General features: G+C 35.7%; 1 protein-coding gene across 1 annotated transcript in view; it reads left to right on the forward strand.

Annotated features, from left to right (window-relative positions):
- The window catches only part of REV3L (REV3 like, DNA directed polymerase zeta catalytic subunit), a 250,501-nt gene that overhangs the window by 101,817 nt on the left and 133,089 nt on the right, over positions 1 to 15,595 (forward strand). The window contains exons 5-9 of the mRNA XM_007940793.1: positions 6,449 to 6,545; positions 11,441 to 11,535; positions 12,103 to 12,207; positions 13,257 to 13,341; positions 13,428 to 13,576. Coding sequence (XP_007938984.1) covers positions 6,449 to 6,545; positions 11,441 to 11,535; positions 12,103 to 12,207; positions 13,257 to 13,341; positions 13,428 to 13,576 — 531 coding nt within the window. The remainder of the gene's footprint in view (positions 1 to 6,448; positions 6,546 to 11,440; positions 11,536 to 12,102; positions 12,208 to 13,256; positions 13,342 to 13,427; positions 13,577 to 15,595) is intronic.

The raw sequence follows: 15,595 nt of genomic DNA on the forward strand, positions 1-15,595 counted from the left end.
TTATCTTCTGTATCTCTGTCAATTCGTTTTTCTTTTCTTTGTTGAAGAGGGTCTGTGTCGCTTGTCTACCTATTCCTCCATCTTACTGAAGTCTTCTAGAATTCCTATTCTTGACAATGTTACCTGTAATTCGTTATGACCCACACAGTGGAATGCCTTTACACAGTCAACATAACACAGGTAAACATCTTTCTGATATTCTTTATTTGGAGCCAAGATCCATCTGACATCAGCAGTGATAGCCCTCATCCTATGTCCTCTTCAGAATTCAGCTTGAATTTCTGACAGTTCATGGTTGATGTTCTACTGCAACTATTTTTGAATTATCTTCAACATAGTTTAACTTGCATATGATAATACTGATATTATTCAATAATTTCCACATTCTGTTGGATCACCTTTACTTGTAATGAGCACAGATAAAGATCTCTTCTAGTCAGTTATGCAGGGAACTCTTTTCCAAATTTCTTGTAATAGGTAAGTTTCATCTGTTTGTTCGAACATCTCAGTTGGCATACTGTCAATTCCTGGGGCCTTTGTTTTTCGCCAATGCCTTCTGTGCAGTTTGGACTCTTCCTTCAGTACTCTCAGTTCTTGATCATATATATGCTACCTCTGGAAAAGGTAGAACATCAACCAATTGTTTTTGGTTCAGTGACTCTGTGTATTCCTTCTATCTTTTGATGGTTCCTATGTCATTCAATATTTTGTCCATAGAATCCTTTAATACTACAACTCAAGGCTTGAATTTTTTTCTTCAGTTCTTTCAGCTTGAGAAATGCCGAGCATGTTCTTCCCTTTTGATTTCTTATCCAGGTCTTTTCGCTTGGGGACAGCTGTATAGGGCAGAGGTAGGCAGGCCCAGGGCTCGGGGCTACTTTTCGCTTGGAGGTGGCTCTTTTTTAAGGCTGGGGCCCAGGGCTTAGGGGCTGGTTTTCACTTGGGGCCAGCTCTGTTTTAAGGCCAGGGCCTGAGGTAGGTGGGTGCACAGGGGTTAAGAACTTGTTAAGGGAGATGAACTTGTTTGTCAGTTTGTCGTCCTATGGTGGCTTAAGTGTTGCTGTGAGGCTGGAGGTATTGCAAAATGCCAGCAGGGTTACCCATGATGGACAGGTTTCAGCAGAGCTTCCAGGCTAAGGCAGACTCAGAAATAGGAAGAGGCCATCCACTTCTCAAATAGTTGGCCAGTGAAAACCTTATGAGTAGCAGTGAAACACTGTCTGCTATATTATTGGAAAACTTTATGAATAGCCCTTGAAACATTGTCCGATATAGTGCCAGAAAATGAGCCCATCAGGTTGGAAGGCACTCAAAAGTTGACTGAGGAGGAGCTGACTCCTCAGAGTAGAGATGACCTTAACAATATAGATAGAGTAAAGCTTTCAGAACCTCCATTGACTGACGTGGCAAGACTCAAAATGAGTAGAAACAGATGTAAACATTCATTAATAATTGGAACATGGGATGTACAAAGTATGAATCTAGGAAAACTGGAAGTTATCAAAAATGAAATGGAACGTATAAAGATTGATATCCTAGGCATTAGTGAGCTGAAATGGATTAGTTTTGGCCATTTTGAATCAGTCAGTCGTATGATCTGCTGTGCTGGGAAAGACAAATTGAAGAGGAATGGTGGCATTCATCATCAACAAATAATGTTTCAAAATCTGTCCTGAACACTGTCAGTGATAGGATAATATCCATATGCCTACAAGGAAGACCAGTTAATACTACTACTATTCAAATCTATGCACCAACCACTAAAGCCAAAGATGAGGAAATTGAAGATTTCTACCAGCTTCTGCAGTATGAAATTGACTGAACATGCAATCAAAATGTGTTGATGATTATCACTGGTGGCTGGAATGCAAAAGTTGGAAACAAAGAAGAGTTACCAGTAGTAGGAAAAATGGCCTTGATGATAGAAATAATTCTGGAGATCGCATGATAGAATTTTGCAAGACCAATGACTTAGTCATTGCACGTACCTTTTTTCAACAACATAAGTGACAGCTATACACATGGATTTCACCAGATAGAATACTTAATAATCAGATTGACTACGTCTGTGGCAAGAGGTGATGGAGAAGTTCAGTATCTTTGGCCAGAGCAAGGCAAGGAGCTGATTGTGGAACAGACCATCAACTGCTCATATGCATGTTCAAGTTGAACTTGAAGACAGTTAAAACAAGTCCGTGGGAGCTGAAATATGACCTTGAATATATCCCTCCTGAATTTAGAGACCATTTAAAGAATAGATTTGACGCATTGAGCACCAGTGACCAAAAACCAGAGGAATTAAGGGCTGACGTCAAGAACATCATCTGTGAAGAAAGCAAGAGGTCATTAAAAAGACAAGAAAGGAAGAAAAGACCAAAATGGATGTCAGAAGAGACTCTGAAATTTGCCCTTGAGCGGAGAGTAGCTAAAACAAATGGAAGAAATGACAAGATAAAAGAGCTGAACAGAAGATTTCAAAGAGCAGCTCAAACAGACATAGCCAGTTACTATAATGAAATGTACAAAGACCTGGAGTTAGAAAACCAAAAGGGAAGAACACACTTAGCATTTCTCAAGCTGAAAGAACTGAGGGAAAAAAAATAAGCCTTGAGTTGCAATATTGAAAGATTCTATGGGCATTATTGAATGATGCAGGAAACATCAAAAGAAGATGGAAAGAATACACAGAGTCACTGTACTGAAGTAATTGGTCAGTGTTCATCCATTTTCAGAAGGTGGCATATGATTAAGAACTAATGGTATTGAAGGAAGAAGTCGAAGCTGCATTGAAGGAATGGGCAAAGAGCAGAGCTCCAGGAATTTACGGAATACCCATTGAGATGTTTCAACAAACGGATGCTGCACTGGAGGCAATAAATTGGCTATGTCAGGAGATTTGGAAGACAACTACCTGGCCAAACTGGAAGAGATCCATATTTGTACCCATTCCAAAGAAAGGTGATCCCACAGAAGGTGGAAATTATTGAACAATATCATTAATACCGCGTGCAAGTTAAATCTTATTGCAGATAATTAAAAAATGGTTGTAGCAGTATATTGACAGAGAGCTTCCAGAAATGCAAGCTAGATTCAGAAGAGGACATGGAATGAGGGATATCATTGCTTATGTCAAATGGGTCTTAGCTGAAAAAGAATACCAGAAAGATGTTTAGTTATGTTTTATTGGCTATGCAAAAGCATTCAATTGTGTGGATCATAACAAATTGTGGATAACATTGAGAAGAATGGGAACTCCAGAACTCTTGATTGTACTCATGAGGAACCTGTACATAGGTCAGGAGACTGTCAGTCGAACAGTACAAGGGGATGCTGCATGGTTCAAAATCAAGAAAGGAGTGCATTAAGGTTGTATCCTTTCACCATACTACTCAACTTGTATGCTGAGCAAATAATCCGAGAAGCTGGATTATATGAAAAGAATGTGGCATCAGGATTGGAGGAAGACTCATTAACAACCTGTGATATGCAGATGACACAACTTTGCTTGCTGCAGTGTAGTAAATTACTTAGTGTGGCTTTTCTACCCATAAGTCTTTGTAAACTCCAAGGTGGAATTTTTCTATGAGCAACTGAGGAGCTCCTGATTGCTGAAGCTATCCACCTGGGTTATTTCTGTTGGGCGTGGCACAATACAATGTTCTGGGAGGTTCCCACTCTCTCTCAGGTGCTTAGAGCTCTGATGCTATGATTGGCTAGTTTGACCACCCTGCTGGGCTCAAAAGGAGGCCTCCTGGAGGCAGAACTCTCTCTGACTGCTGGTTGAGGAAGACGTGCTGCTGAAAGAGACACGCACCCCGGAAAGAGACACGCATCGCTGAGTGAGACACCGAGGGACCAGCACTGCTGGGAAAGAGACTGTTGGCTGAGGGACAGTGGGCTGGGAGAGAGACTGAGCATTCTTCCTGAACTTGAGTTGTAGCCTGGTGCTTCCCTAATAAACTCCGTAATCTGTGAGTTCTGTGTGGCCACTGCAGCGAATTATCGAACCCAGGAGAGAGGTGGTAGGTGCTTTGGGAGGAACGGTTGGTGAAAGGGCTGGAGGGAGGCAGCATGTCTGGCCTTGCAGTAATAGGCCTTGGGTTACTGCTGGTAATACTGTCTTCCTCTTATGGGGTTAGAGGAGGTCAGAACATGTGGCCTTTTTGCCGTTTTAGCAGTCTTGCTGAAAGTGAGGATGACTTGAAGCATTTACTGATGAGAATTAAAGACTACAGTCTGCAATATGGATTACACCGCAATATAAAGAAAATAAAATCCTCACAACTGGTCCAATAAACAGCTTCATTGTGGATGGAGAAAAGATTGAAGTTGTCAAAGGCTTCATAATTACCTGTTTCTGCAATCAACACCAGTGGAGGCAGAAGTCAAGACATCAGATGATGTATTGCATTGGGCACATCAGCTGCAAAAGACCTCTTTCAAGTGATAAAGCGCAAAGATGTCTCCTTGGCCTAACCCAAGCCATGGTATTTTCAGTCACCTCATATGCATGTGAGAGCTGGATAATGAAGAAGAATTGATGCTTTTGAGTTGTGGTGTTAGAGAAGAATTCTAAGAGTACCATGGTTTATTAAAAGGACTGAGAAATCTTCCTGGAAGAAGTGCAGCCAGAATGCTCCTTGGAAGCGAGAATGGCCAGACTTTGTCTCACCTACTTTGGTCATGTTGTCAAAAGCAACTGTTCCCTGGAGAAGAGTATCATACTTGGTGAAGTGGAGGGTTATGGAAGAAGGGGAATGCCCTCAACAAGATAGATTGACATAGTGGCTGCAATGATGAGCTCTGGTATAACAAGAATTGTGAGGCTGGCACAGGACCAGACAGTGTTTCATTCTGCTGGGCATAGGGTTGCTGTGAGTTGGAGACAACTTGACAGTACCCAGCAACAAGTAACAGCATCAAGGTCTTTATACTTTCATTATAATACTTTACTTTCCCTTCTTAAGCTGCCCTTTGAAATCTTGTGTTCAGCTTGTCATTTCTTCCATTTGCTTTTTCTACTCTCTGCTCAGTAGTAAATTTCAGAGTCTTTTTCTGACATCCATTTTGACCTTTTTCTATGTGGTCTTCAGGTATAATATATCTTTGATGTCATGCTCCCAATTTGTGTGTTTTTTGGACATTAATATTCAAAGCATCAAATCTGTTCTTGTGATGGCCTCTAAGTTCAAGTGGGCTATACTCAGGGTCATACTTTGGATCTCGTGGACTTGGTTTAATATTCTTCAGCTTCATCTTGAACTTGCATATGAGAAATTGATAGTGTGTTGTGTAGTGCCCCCTGGCCTTGTTCTAACTGATGATATTGACTCCTCTTTGGTCTTTTTCTATAGACATAGTCAATTTGATTTATGTGTATTCCATTTGGCAAGGTCCATGTGTATAGTTGCTGTTTATGTTGTTGAAAAAAGGTATTTGCAATGAATAAGTCACTGGTCTTGGAAAATTGTATCATGTGATCATCAGCATCATTTCTGTCACCAGGAGTGTATTTTCCTACTATCAATTCTTTGTTTCCAGCTTTTGCTTTCTAATCCCCAATAATGATCACTGCATCTTGATTGCATGTTTGATCAATTTCAGACTGCAGAAGATAGTAAAAAAAATCTTCAATTTCTTCATCTTTTGCATTAGTGGTTGGTGCTTAAGTTTAAATAGTAGTCATATTAACTGGTCTTCCTTGTAGACCTACAGCTATTATCCTGTCACTGACAGTGGTTTTCTTCAGGATGCATCTTGAAACATTCTTTTTTTTTTTTTTTTACTGTGAATGTGATGCCATTCCTCTTCAATTTATCATTCCTGGCATTAGACTATTGATTGTCCAATTCATACTGTCCAGTACAAGCCCATTTCAGCTCACTAATGCCTAGGATATTGATCTTCAAGCATTTCATCTCATTTTTGAAGAGTTTCAATTTTCCTAGACTCATACATTATGTGTTCCACATTACAACTATTGATGGATGCTTGCAGCTATTTCTTCTCATTTTGAGTTATACTACATCAGCAAACAAAGATCCTGAAAACTTTTTTCCATCCATGTCATTAAGGGCAACTCTGCTTTAAGGAGGCAGCTCTTCTCTATTTATATTTTGAGCCTTCCAACCTAGGGGCTTATCTTCCAGCACAATATCAGACAGTGTTCCACTGCTGTTATTAAGATTTTCATTGGCCATTTTTTTTTAGAAGTAGATACCAGGCTTTTCTTCCTAGTCTGTGTTAGTCTAGAAGCTCTGCTCAAACCTGTTTTCCATGTGTAACCCTGCTTGTGTTGAAATATTCTGGAGGAATAGCTTCCAGCATCACAGTGCCATAAAACCTACCACAGTACACCAAAGTGACAGATGAGTGGTGGTTTTTTTTTTCCTTAAGGAATTAGTATATGCAAAGTAATAAAATTCATCCTTTACCTTTCAATCTTTAGGTACCACAATTTGTGCAACTGGATCTTGTAAGGATCACTTACCAGGAAATTCCCTTACTGGTTCTCTATTTCGGTGGGAAGAAGATGAAATACCAAGGTTAGTTAATGTTGTAAAGGAAAAGAAAATGTGTTTACATATATCCCAGTTATCAGAAATCAGTGGTTGATATCATTTAATTTAGTTTTAAACTTTTATTATATTGGATTTTTAAAGTCTTTAAATTTATAAAACAAATCTCAGCATTGATATTATTGAATCATAAATATAAAAGCTAGATCATGAAAATAGGATTATTTTCTACTCAATACCTACTAAGAATTAGAGGTTAGCTTTTTACTAACTTTACTTCTCCCCAGCATTCATCTTGTTTGTGCATTCTAAACTGATAACCTATAATAAGTAAAAATTACATTTATAATAAAATAGAAATTAAAAACCAAAATAGCAAATACTTTTAATAATAATAACCCTTCAATTCTAAATATTTAATATTCACAGAAAAGAAGTAGGCTGATGTGTGTGTGTGAATAATATAATTTTCAATTTCTTTCATCTGCCTTATTATTGATTAGACTTTTCTTTCTGGGTAACATATATTCTACATGCTTAGATTTCCCTAGTATAAAACAAACAAAAGACAACCACTGCCATGGAGTCGGATCCAACTCATAAAACTGATAGGTAATCAGCACCTGCCTCAATTATCATTCAATAATGTTTTCTATATAAAACTCAGAAGATTTCTGTGTTATATCATAAAGTGTTTTTTAAGCTTTCTTTTTCCTTTTTGAATCATTTGAGAATTGTCAGGGTGGGTGTCATTTTCCCCTTTTCACTACACATATGTCCTTTGCTACTTTTTTTTTTCCCCTTGCTACTTTTTCAGCAGTTTTTTTAAATGTGGCATGAAAGGTAAAAGTGTATAATGTTAAATGGCTATATTTTTTATTTCATGATAAAATGAATTTATTAATCAGTTAATGAGAAACTATCAAAATATTTATTTAGAACTTAATTTATAGTATAAATCTTAATATGGATTTGACAAAATATCCATATTATAGACGAACTTGGAGTTTTTAATATCTATAAATTAAGAAAGAATCTCATTAAATAATAATACAAATACATTGTTTTACAGCTGAGATATTATGCCAATATTAGGTTTCAAAGACTTTGAAGTAATACAGTGACTTGCCTTACCACTGTGCTTCTGCTTATCAACAATAGGTATTTTTTGTTATTTATTCAGAACATTTTTGTTGTTAGAAACAAAACACACATACCCTGTGTACTTCTTGGATCCTTCTTAGATACAAGGTAGTTTGTTCTGTTTTGTTTTTAATTACTCACTCTTTGATGATATGAAATTAAAGAGTATTATTTAACAAACATTTTTCTGGTTAGGTCAGGAAAGTATAGTAAAGTTCATTGATTCAGAGAAAATTTGGGGAAACTATTATGAAAAATTTGAATTTGAATGTTTCTAAAGAACACATTTCATTACTTTTAAGAGTTATATAAAATATAAATATATAAGTAGACAAATTGTGAAATTGTGCAGGTTATTGAGAATTAGAATTTATAATAAATTTGTTGTTGTTGTTGTATGTGCTGTCAAGTCGAACCCGACTCATAGCGACCCTTCCTTGGGTTTCTGAGGCAGTATCACTACAGAAGTAGATTGCCCAACCTTCCTTCTGAGGAGTGGCTGATGGGTTTGAACTGCCAGCCTCCTGGTTAGCAGTCAAATGCCTTAGGCACTATACTACCAGAGCTCCTGTATAATAAATAGAAGATAGCTATATCCTTGCCTGAGATCATCCTGTATTTTTATATTTTTAGAGTGCTTGTATTATATTAAACACATGAAAATATGTGTTTAATATAAAAAAAGCAACATACTTTCATTAAGTACAAATAACCCACTCACTACGATCAAGTCAGTTCTGACTCACAGTGACCCTATAGGACAAAATAGAACTTCCCCATAGGGTTTCCAAGGCTGTAAATCCTTGCAGAAGCAGACAGCTCATCTTTCTCCCATGGAGCAGCTGGTGGGTTCAAACCACTGATCTTTTGGTTAACAGCCAAAAGCTTTAACCATTGTAACACCAGAGCTCTGTAAGTACAAATAACAAATACTGTCCAATTTTTGTGCCTAAATCAGTACTCTTAGATTTTGTTGTCTTTATTTCTGTCCACAGTCTTAGCACCTTTTTTCTGAGTATCATTTCTTTAACAAAGGAATGTTTTATATCCTTCACAAATATTATTGCAAATGGCTGTACCAAATAGAGAGCAACAAAGCAACAGAGTTGCTAATATGGAGGAACTGAATTAGCAATTCCTCTAACCTTACTTAAAAACATGGTGTAAATTACTGCATGTCATGGACCTTCGGGGTAACTTGCTAGAGTATTAAACACACCAAAGTGCAGGGTCTACTGCAAAAATAAGAATCGTGGCTGCCCGTCAGAATCACCTGGAGAGATGTTTTAAATTATAGATGTGTAAGCTCCAACCTCAGCAGTTCTGATTAGTAGAAGTATTGTATTAAGCTGTGAACAAAAATATCCAGAGAGGCACAATCATCTAATTATCATCTCCTTGTCTATATACCCTTCATAACTAAAATTAAATACATGTATTTGTGGACTCAAACTATATACTCATTCATTTTCTATGTGGTGGAAACAGATTTTTAATTCCTAAAATTACGCCTTTTCCTAGGATCTCTTGTTCTGAACATGTGGAGTGTTTTGTAACATGAACAACAAATAGTTGTAAATTTCTACTGAAATTGCATTTTTTTTTATGTTATTGATTCCCTCCTTTGTCACCAATGTATTTCTTCTAAAAAATTTGTCTTTGATATTTACAGTGTAGTTCTCTTAAATTATAAAACTTTTTTTAATGTTTGTAAGAAAGAAAATACTGTAAACTGTTTTGTCTGATACTTCAGTCCAGGACAACACTGATTTTGTTAAATTATATGAGTGAAGAAGATAGTCTACATTAAGAATTATTGTTTTCTGAAAATAAAAGGGGTAAGTTGTGATAGAGTGGCTGACATTCCCTTCTCTGTTAATGGAAAAAAGATTTTATATACATGTACATACTCACACATATATAAATTCACATAAACACACATATATATTTGAATTGTAGAGATTCTGTGGTTTAACAAATTTCTAATGTTCAATCAAAGTGATTTTCTTAGTAGACAATGGAAGATGAGTTTTTACTGTGTTTCTCTTAAAATAGTAAAAATGTTTCAAATCAAAATTTTAATGAAATCTGCCATTACCAACTTTAAAGTAAAATCATGAATCTCTTTTAATTTTAGTAGGGGATCCAAATTTTCAAATGAGTAGACTAGGTTCCACGCTACATTTATCTCTTCATTCTATCCATCAGGGACAGTTACGTGATGTCTTCCTAATGTTCTCTTTTGTGGCTCTGATGAAAGACAAAAATGCCTTTGGGTCAAAGACCATAACAACCCTCTGTGTTGTTGTTATGTGCCATCAAGTCGGACCCGACTCATAGCAACCCATCCTTGGGTTTCCGAGGCAGTATCACTATGAAAGTAGATCGCCCCATCTTCCTTCCAAGGAATGGCTGGTGGGTTTGAACCACCAGCCTTCTGGTTAGCAGTCAAGTGTCTTAGGCACTATGCTACAACCCTCTGTAATTCTTATAAAATTAGTGTCCTCGTGGTGTCACCACATTTCCTAGCTATCATTCCACCATTGGACAGTCATGTATTTTACAATTCTACAGCTATGGGAAATTTTACAGCATTCCCCAGCACAATAGTAGTTGAGGGCAGGGGAAACAGTGAGTATCATTTGCCCACTTTTTATTGTGTTCATTTTTCCTCATTTCCATTTAATATTCTCAGTTTCTTTCTTTCTTTTTTTTTTAACCCACCTATGATTGTTGAGGAAGATGCCTCTTGGGATCTAATTGCATATGTGCATTATTGATGTTTCCCTCTGTTGCTTCTATTATTCTATCCCATTCTTCTCAGAATATGAGTCACATGTTAAAACATTGTTTATTCCTTATTTTTATAATATAATAAGAGAAAATATACTGCAAAAGGATCTCAATAGAGGTGTCAATACGATTGGGGAAAAAAAGGCAAAACAGTTGCTGTCAAGTCAGTTCCAGCTCATGAAGACCCAATGTGTATCCAAGTACAAGTGTGCTCCATAGAGTTTTCAGTGGCTAATTTTTCAGTAGATTGCCAAGCCTGTCTTCTAAGGTGCCTCTAGGCAGACTTGAACCTTCAACCTTTTGGTTAATATCTGAGCACTTAACCATTTGCACCATGTGATGTTTCCATCAATATAATAGGTTTTGTATTTTTCTCTTACTGTTTTTTATTTCTTTATATGCACACACATAGTATCAGTTATGTCATAAATAGTTTTGAATTAATTTAACATTATAATCTACTTCATAGTGTTTTCTGTTTACCACCTGTTATGCATTAAATTATGCCTCCCGAAAATAAGTATTGTAAATCCTAACCTCTGTGGTTATAATCCCATTTGGAAATGGGTTGTCTTTGTTATATCAGTGAGGCAGAATTAGTATAGAATGTATATTGAGTCAATTCTGTTTTAAGATATAAAAAAGATTAAATAAGGGAGCAGAGGAGAGATGGGGTAAGATAGATGTCAAGAATCATCTTGGAGATCTGCAAGGATCCAGAAGCAGAAGATGAAGAGACAAGGACCTTCCTCAAGAGCTGACAGAGAAAGAAAGCTTCTCCCTAGACCCACCACTCTGAAGTTGGACTACTAGTTTCCTAAACGGTGAGAAAATAAATTTCAGTTGGTTAAAGCCACTCACTTGTGGTATTGTAGCAGCACTAGATAACTAAGACACCACTTAAACATTAAATACTATAAAAGCAAGAAGGATCTTCACAATTTTGCTTAACATAGTTATTATAATTTTGGATATCTTTATTATAGCTCTTTAATACTGGAAGGTGTTGAACCACAGAGCACCTGTGAATTAGAAGTGGATGCTGTGGCTGCTGATATCTTAAATCGGCTAGACATTGAAGGTATATACTTAGTTATTTTTAAGATACGTTTTTATTTTTTAAATTCAATGATCAAAATAGAATGGGAAAAGGTAGACAAGGAAACATTACTAGGGAAATATGTTGTAGAAGGAAGATGCAGTATGTTATAAAGATTGCTTCTGCAGTTCTAATTAGATAGTCATTATTTTTTTCATTTATTTATTCACTTATATGAGTATGTTTGCATAGCCATGAGCGTAAAGTGTGACACTAAATAATATTTTTATAATAGAATTTAATATATTCTGCTTTTTAATTTTTTTATTCCTAGATTATATCTCAGGGAGGGAGTTCTTAGATCTATTGGCTATCATCAAATGCTTGTATTTTTTTATTTGCTGAGTTTTTCGTAGCCAGTAGGAAAAAACTTTAAAAAGGAGTAATGTAAACAAATGTAGGTTGAGGCGATGTGTAAGCCTGTTGTATTTCACAAAGTAGGTAATTATTTTCCTTAAAACTCAATATATTATCTAAGACAGGTTTAGATTTTTCCTTTTAAGCATTTTTCATTTTTACCTTTGTATTGAAGTATTATTGTGATTACAGCTCAAATTGGTGGAAACCCTGGGCTGCAGGCCATATGGGAAGATGAAAAGCAACGACGAAGAAACAGACATGAAACTTCTCAAATTAACCAACCTGAATCACAAGGTATAAAGCTAGTAGTACTCTGGTGATCTTTAAAATTAATTATTTTAGTTGAAAAATTAAGCCAATTAGTTTTTTCCTTGACATTAGATTGTTCTTTTTAAGTTACTTTAAAATTTTCTACATATTTTTTATTTCCAATATTATTTTATTTCCAATTATTTCATTGCCCTGCAATCAGTAATCCGTTACCTTTACAACTGTCTCCAAAGTATCACTCATTGTCATCTTCAGTGTCCTTAGTTTTTACTGTAATCTACCTTGTCCTCTTGTCTACCATTTTGCCTCGTTTTCATTTTTTAGTATGTTACAGCCTTATGTATCTCCAAATGAGGTATAGAAAACTCACAGATCATGAATCTCAACTTAGACATACTGTGTTTAGTTCATTAAGCTTTGAAAAGGTCACTCATCAAATACTACCCCAAAATTATTTTCTGGATATGTCATATAAATTCTCACTTTGATGATCACGTACAGCTCTGAAGAAATACTTATTTACTTTAAACCCTCCTGCATTCAAAAAGAATTTGAGGGGGCTTAAATAAATGCTATGAATACAACAACAAAAAATAATAATAGTAAAAACATAAAGGATAATAATTTTATGAGGTCAAATGTATTTGCAATAAGGTAGTAAGTCTACATTGAAGTTCAATGTAAAAAGTTATAATGTCTTGGGCACTAAAAATAATTGGGTAAATTTTGACTTCCTTTTTATGTATTTTAAAATAGAAATACTGTGTTTATATTTTATAGGGAAATTATTTTGGTTCAAGAAGTACAATACATTTATAGATAGAGAACAGTGTTTTTCTGCTTTAAATTATGGTAATACAGAACTTAACTTTCAGCTAACTTTTAGTACTTACTTTAAAAACTTCAGTAACAACCATTTCTCTTTTGTTTGATTTTGTAATAGGACTACACTTAGTTGGTGTTACGTGTGCAAGATAGGAAATTGCTACCATTTTTAAAGCTGCTTTAAAAGAAAAGAAAATATTTCATTCATTTGCTATCTACATTTTTTAATGCACTTTTAAAATTCAAAGATCGCAGGTTTGTGCCAGCCACAGAAAGTGAAAAAAAATTTCAGAAGAGACTTCAGGAAATTCTCAAACAGAATGATTTCTCTGTGTAAGTGGTTATTTATTATAGATCTCGGAACTAATTTTATTGCTTTGTTATCTAGTTTGTTATAAAGGATATTTTTAATTAAACAGAACATTATCAGGATCTGTGGACTACAGTGATGGATCCCAGGAGTTTTCTGCTGAGTTAACATTACACTCTGAAGTTCTGTCTCCTGAAATGCTTCAGTGTACACCAGCCAATATGGTAGAAGTCCACAAAGACACAGCCCTGAACAAAGGTGAGATTTTACTTTCAAGCATACAGAAAGTACCATAACAGACATTTGTGTATCCAGCACTGAGGTGTTAATATTTGGTTGAATTTGCTAGGTTTTTTTTTCTTTTTCCTTCTAAGAAATAAACATTGTGGATATAGCAAAAAACCTTCCCTTTCCCATTTCTTTATCCTTTATACTTGAGAGCTAAGCACTACCCTGAGATTGGTGCAAATTGTTTCTATATATGTTTTTGTATTTTCTTACATGTTTATAATATATATTATGATTTTATGTTTTAAATTGTACATAAACACAGATTCTATCCCCCCACCCCCGAATATCTGAAAGTAGAGCACTCCTGTGAAACCTTTTTATAAGCCTAAATGGCATAAAGCTGAGAAGCAATTAACAAAAAATTCTGAGTGTTCTCAGAACCCCAAAATAACCTACCAAATCATAGTACATAACACTAACATATCATCTGTTCCATGGAAGGAAGATGGGACAATCTACTTAAGCAAAGATTTACCACCTCGGAAACTCAATGGGGGGGATCACTATGAATCAGAATCGACTTGATAGCAGTGAATTTGGGTTTTTATGGTTTATAGTGGTCACAAGCAGTGTTTAAAGCTGTGGTGTCTTGATGCTGAGATGGTGAGTGTATTTCCCAGGGAAGGAGCTTGGCAGTGCCACTTGCTGCTGAGGGTACACTCTGCCTTTTGGTTAATGCCTTTTTGTTAATGGCTCACTGGAAAGGAAACACTGAATGGTCATTTTGCTTTTCTTCTTTTCTACTAAAAATGAAAATCCTCTGTGGATGATTTATTTCAATCAGTGAAAATAAACACTAATGTAGACCTGTCATAAAAGCGAAATGGCGCAAAGCAAACTTTCAAAAATCAGGGGATATCTTTAGTGTACTGTTTGGCATGGGATTATGTAGCTTGCTTTTCTTATTCATTGTACTTTTTAACAGAGTTACTGAGGATATGATTTACAAAACATGAAATTCACCCATTTTAAGGCTGTAATTTAGCGATATATACTAAATTTATAGAGTTATGCAAACATCTCCACAACCCAATTTTAGAACATTTCCATCATTCCCAAAAAATCACTTGTTCCCATTTGCAATGATGCCCTTTCCCACCTTCAGCCCCACCCACGTAATTGCTAATCTACTTTCTTGTCTCTCCGAACTTGTCTTTCCTGAACATATCATCTATATGAAATCTTACAATATGTGGTCTTTTGTGTCTGGCTCCTTTCACTTAGCATAATAATTTTAAAGTTTATCCATGTTGTAACGTGTATCAGAATTTTGTCCTTTTTATTGCTGAATAATATTCCATCATGTGGATATACCATATTTTATTTATCCTTTAAATGGTTGATGGGCATTTAGGTTGTTTCCACTTTGTGGCTTTTATTAATAATGTTCCCATGAACATTAGTGTACAAGTTTTGTCAGGCTATTATATTTTCTCTTAACAAGAAACTGAAGAGTAGAATTGCTGGGTCATATGTTAATTTTGTGTTTAACTTTTTATTAAATTGCGAAATTGTTTATTAAAGTGGCTGCACCATTTTATATTGCCACCATTAATGTATGAGAGTTCCAGTGACTCCACATCCTAACCAACACTCGTTATTGTCTATCTTTTTGATTATAGCTGTCATAATGAATGTGAAGTGTCTCAGTCTGGTTTTAATTTTCATTTACTGATGACTAATGATGGTGAGCATCTTTTTATGTATTGACATTATAATTCTGAAATTTTTCCTTGATTCCTGTAGCTCTAGGCTATTCATTTTAGCAACTGATTGATGTTTCGTTAGAAGGCTAAACCACAGTTCATGTGTTTCTCTACTCATGTGCTACAACTATTAGATGATTTGCCCTTTTGCACTGTTCTAAATAGGGCAGTGTGTGGCTCCTTGTTGCTACATGCAAAAGTTTCTCAACAAAAGCTATGCAGAAGTGTGATTCCCTGGGTCTTAGGGTATATACATTGTGTTAGATTGGGTTCTCTAGAG

This window comes from Orycteropus afer, unplaced genomic scaffold, assembly GCF_000298275.1.
Source record: "Orycteropus afer afer isolate SDZICR_OR568_19922 unplaced genomic scaffold, OryAfe1.0 scaffold00072, whole genome shotgun sequence".
NCBI lineage: Eukaryota > Metazoa > Chordata > Mammalia > Tubulidentata > Orycteropodidae > Orycteropus > Orycteropus afer.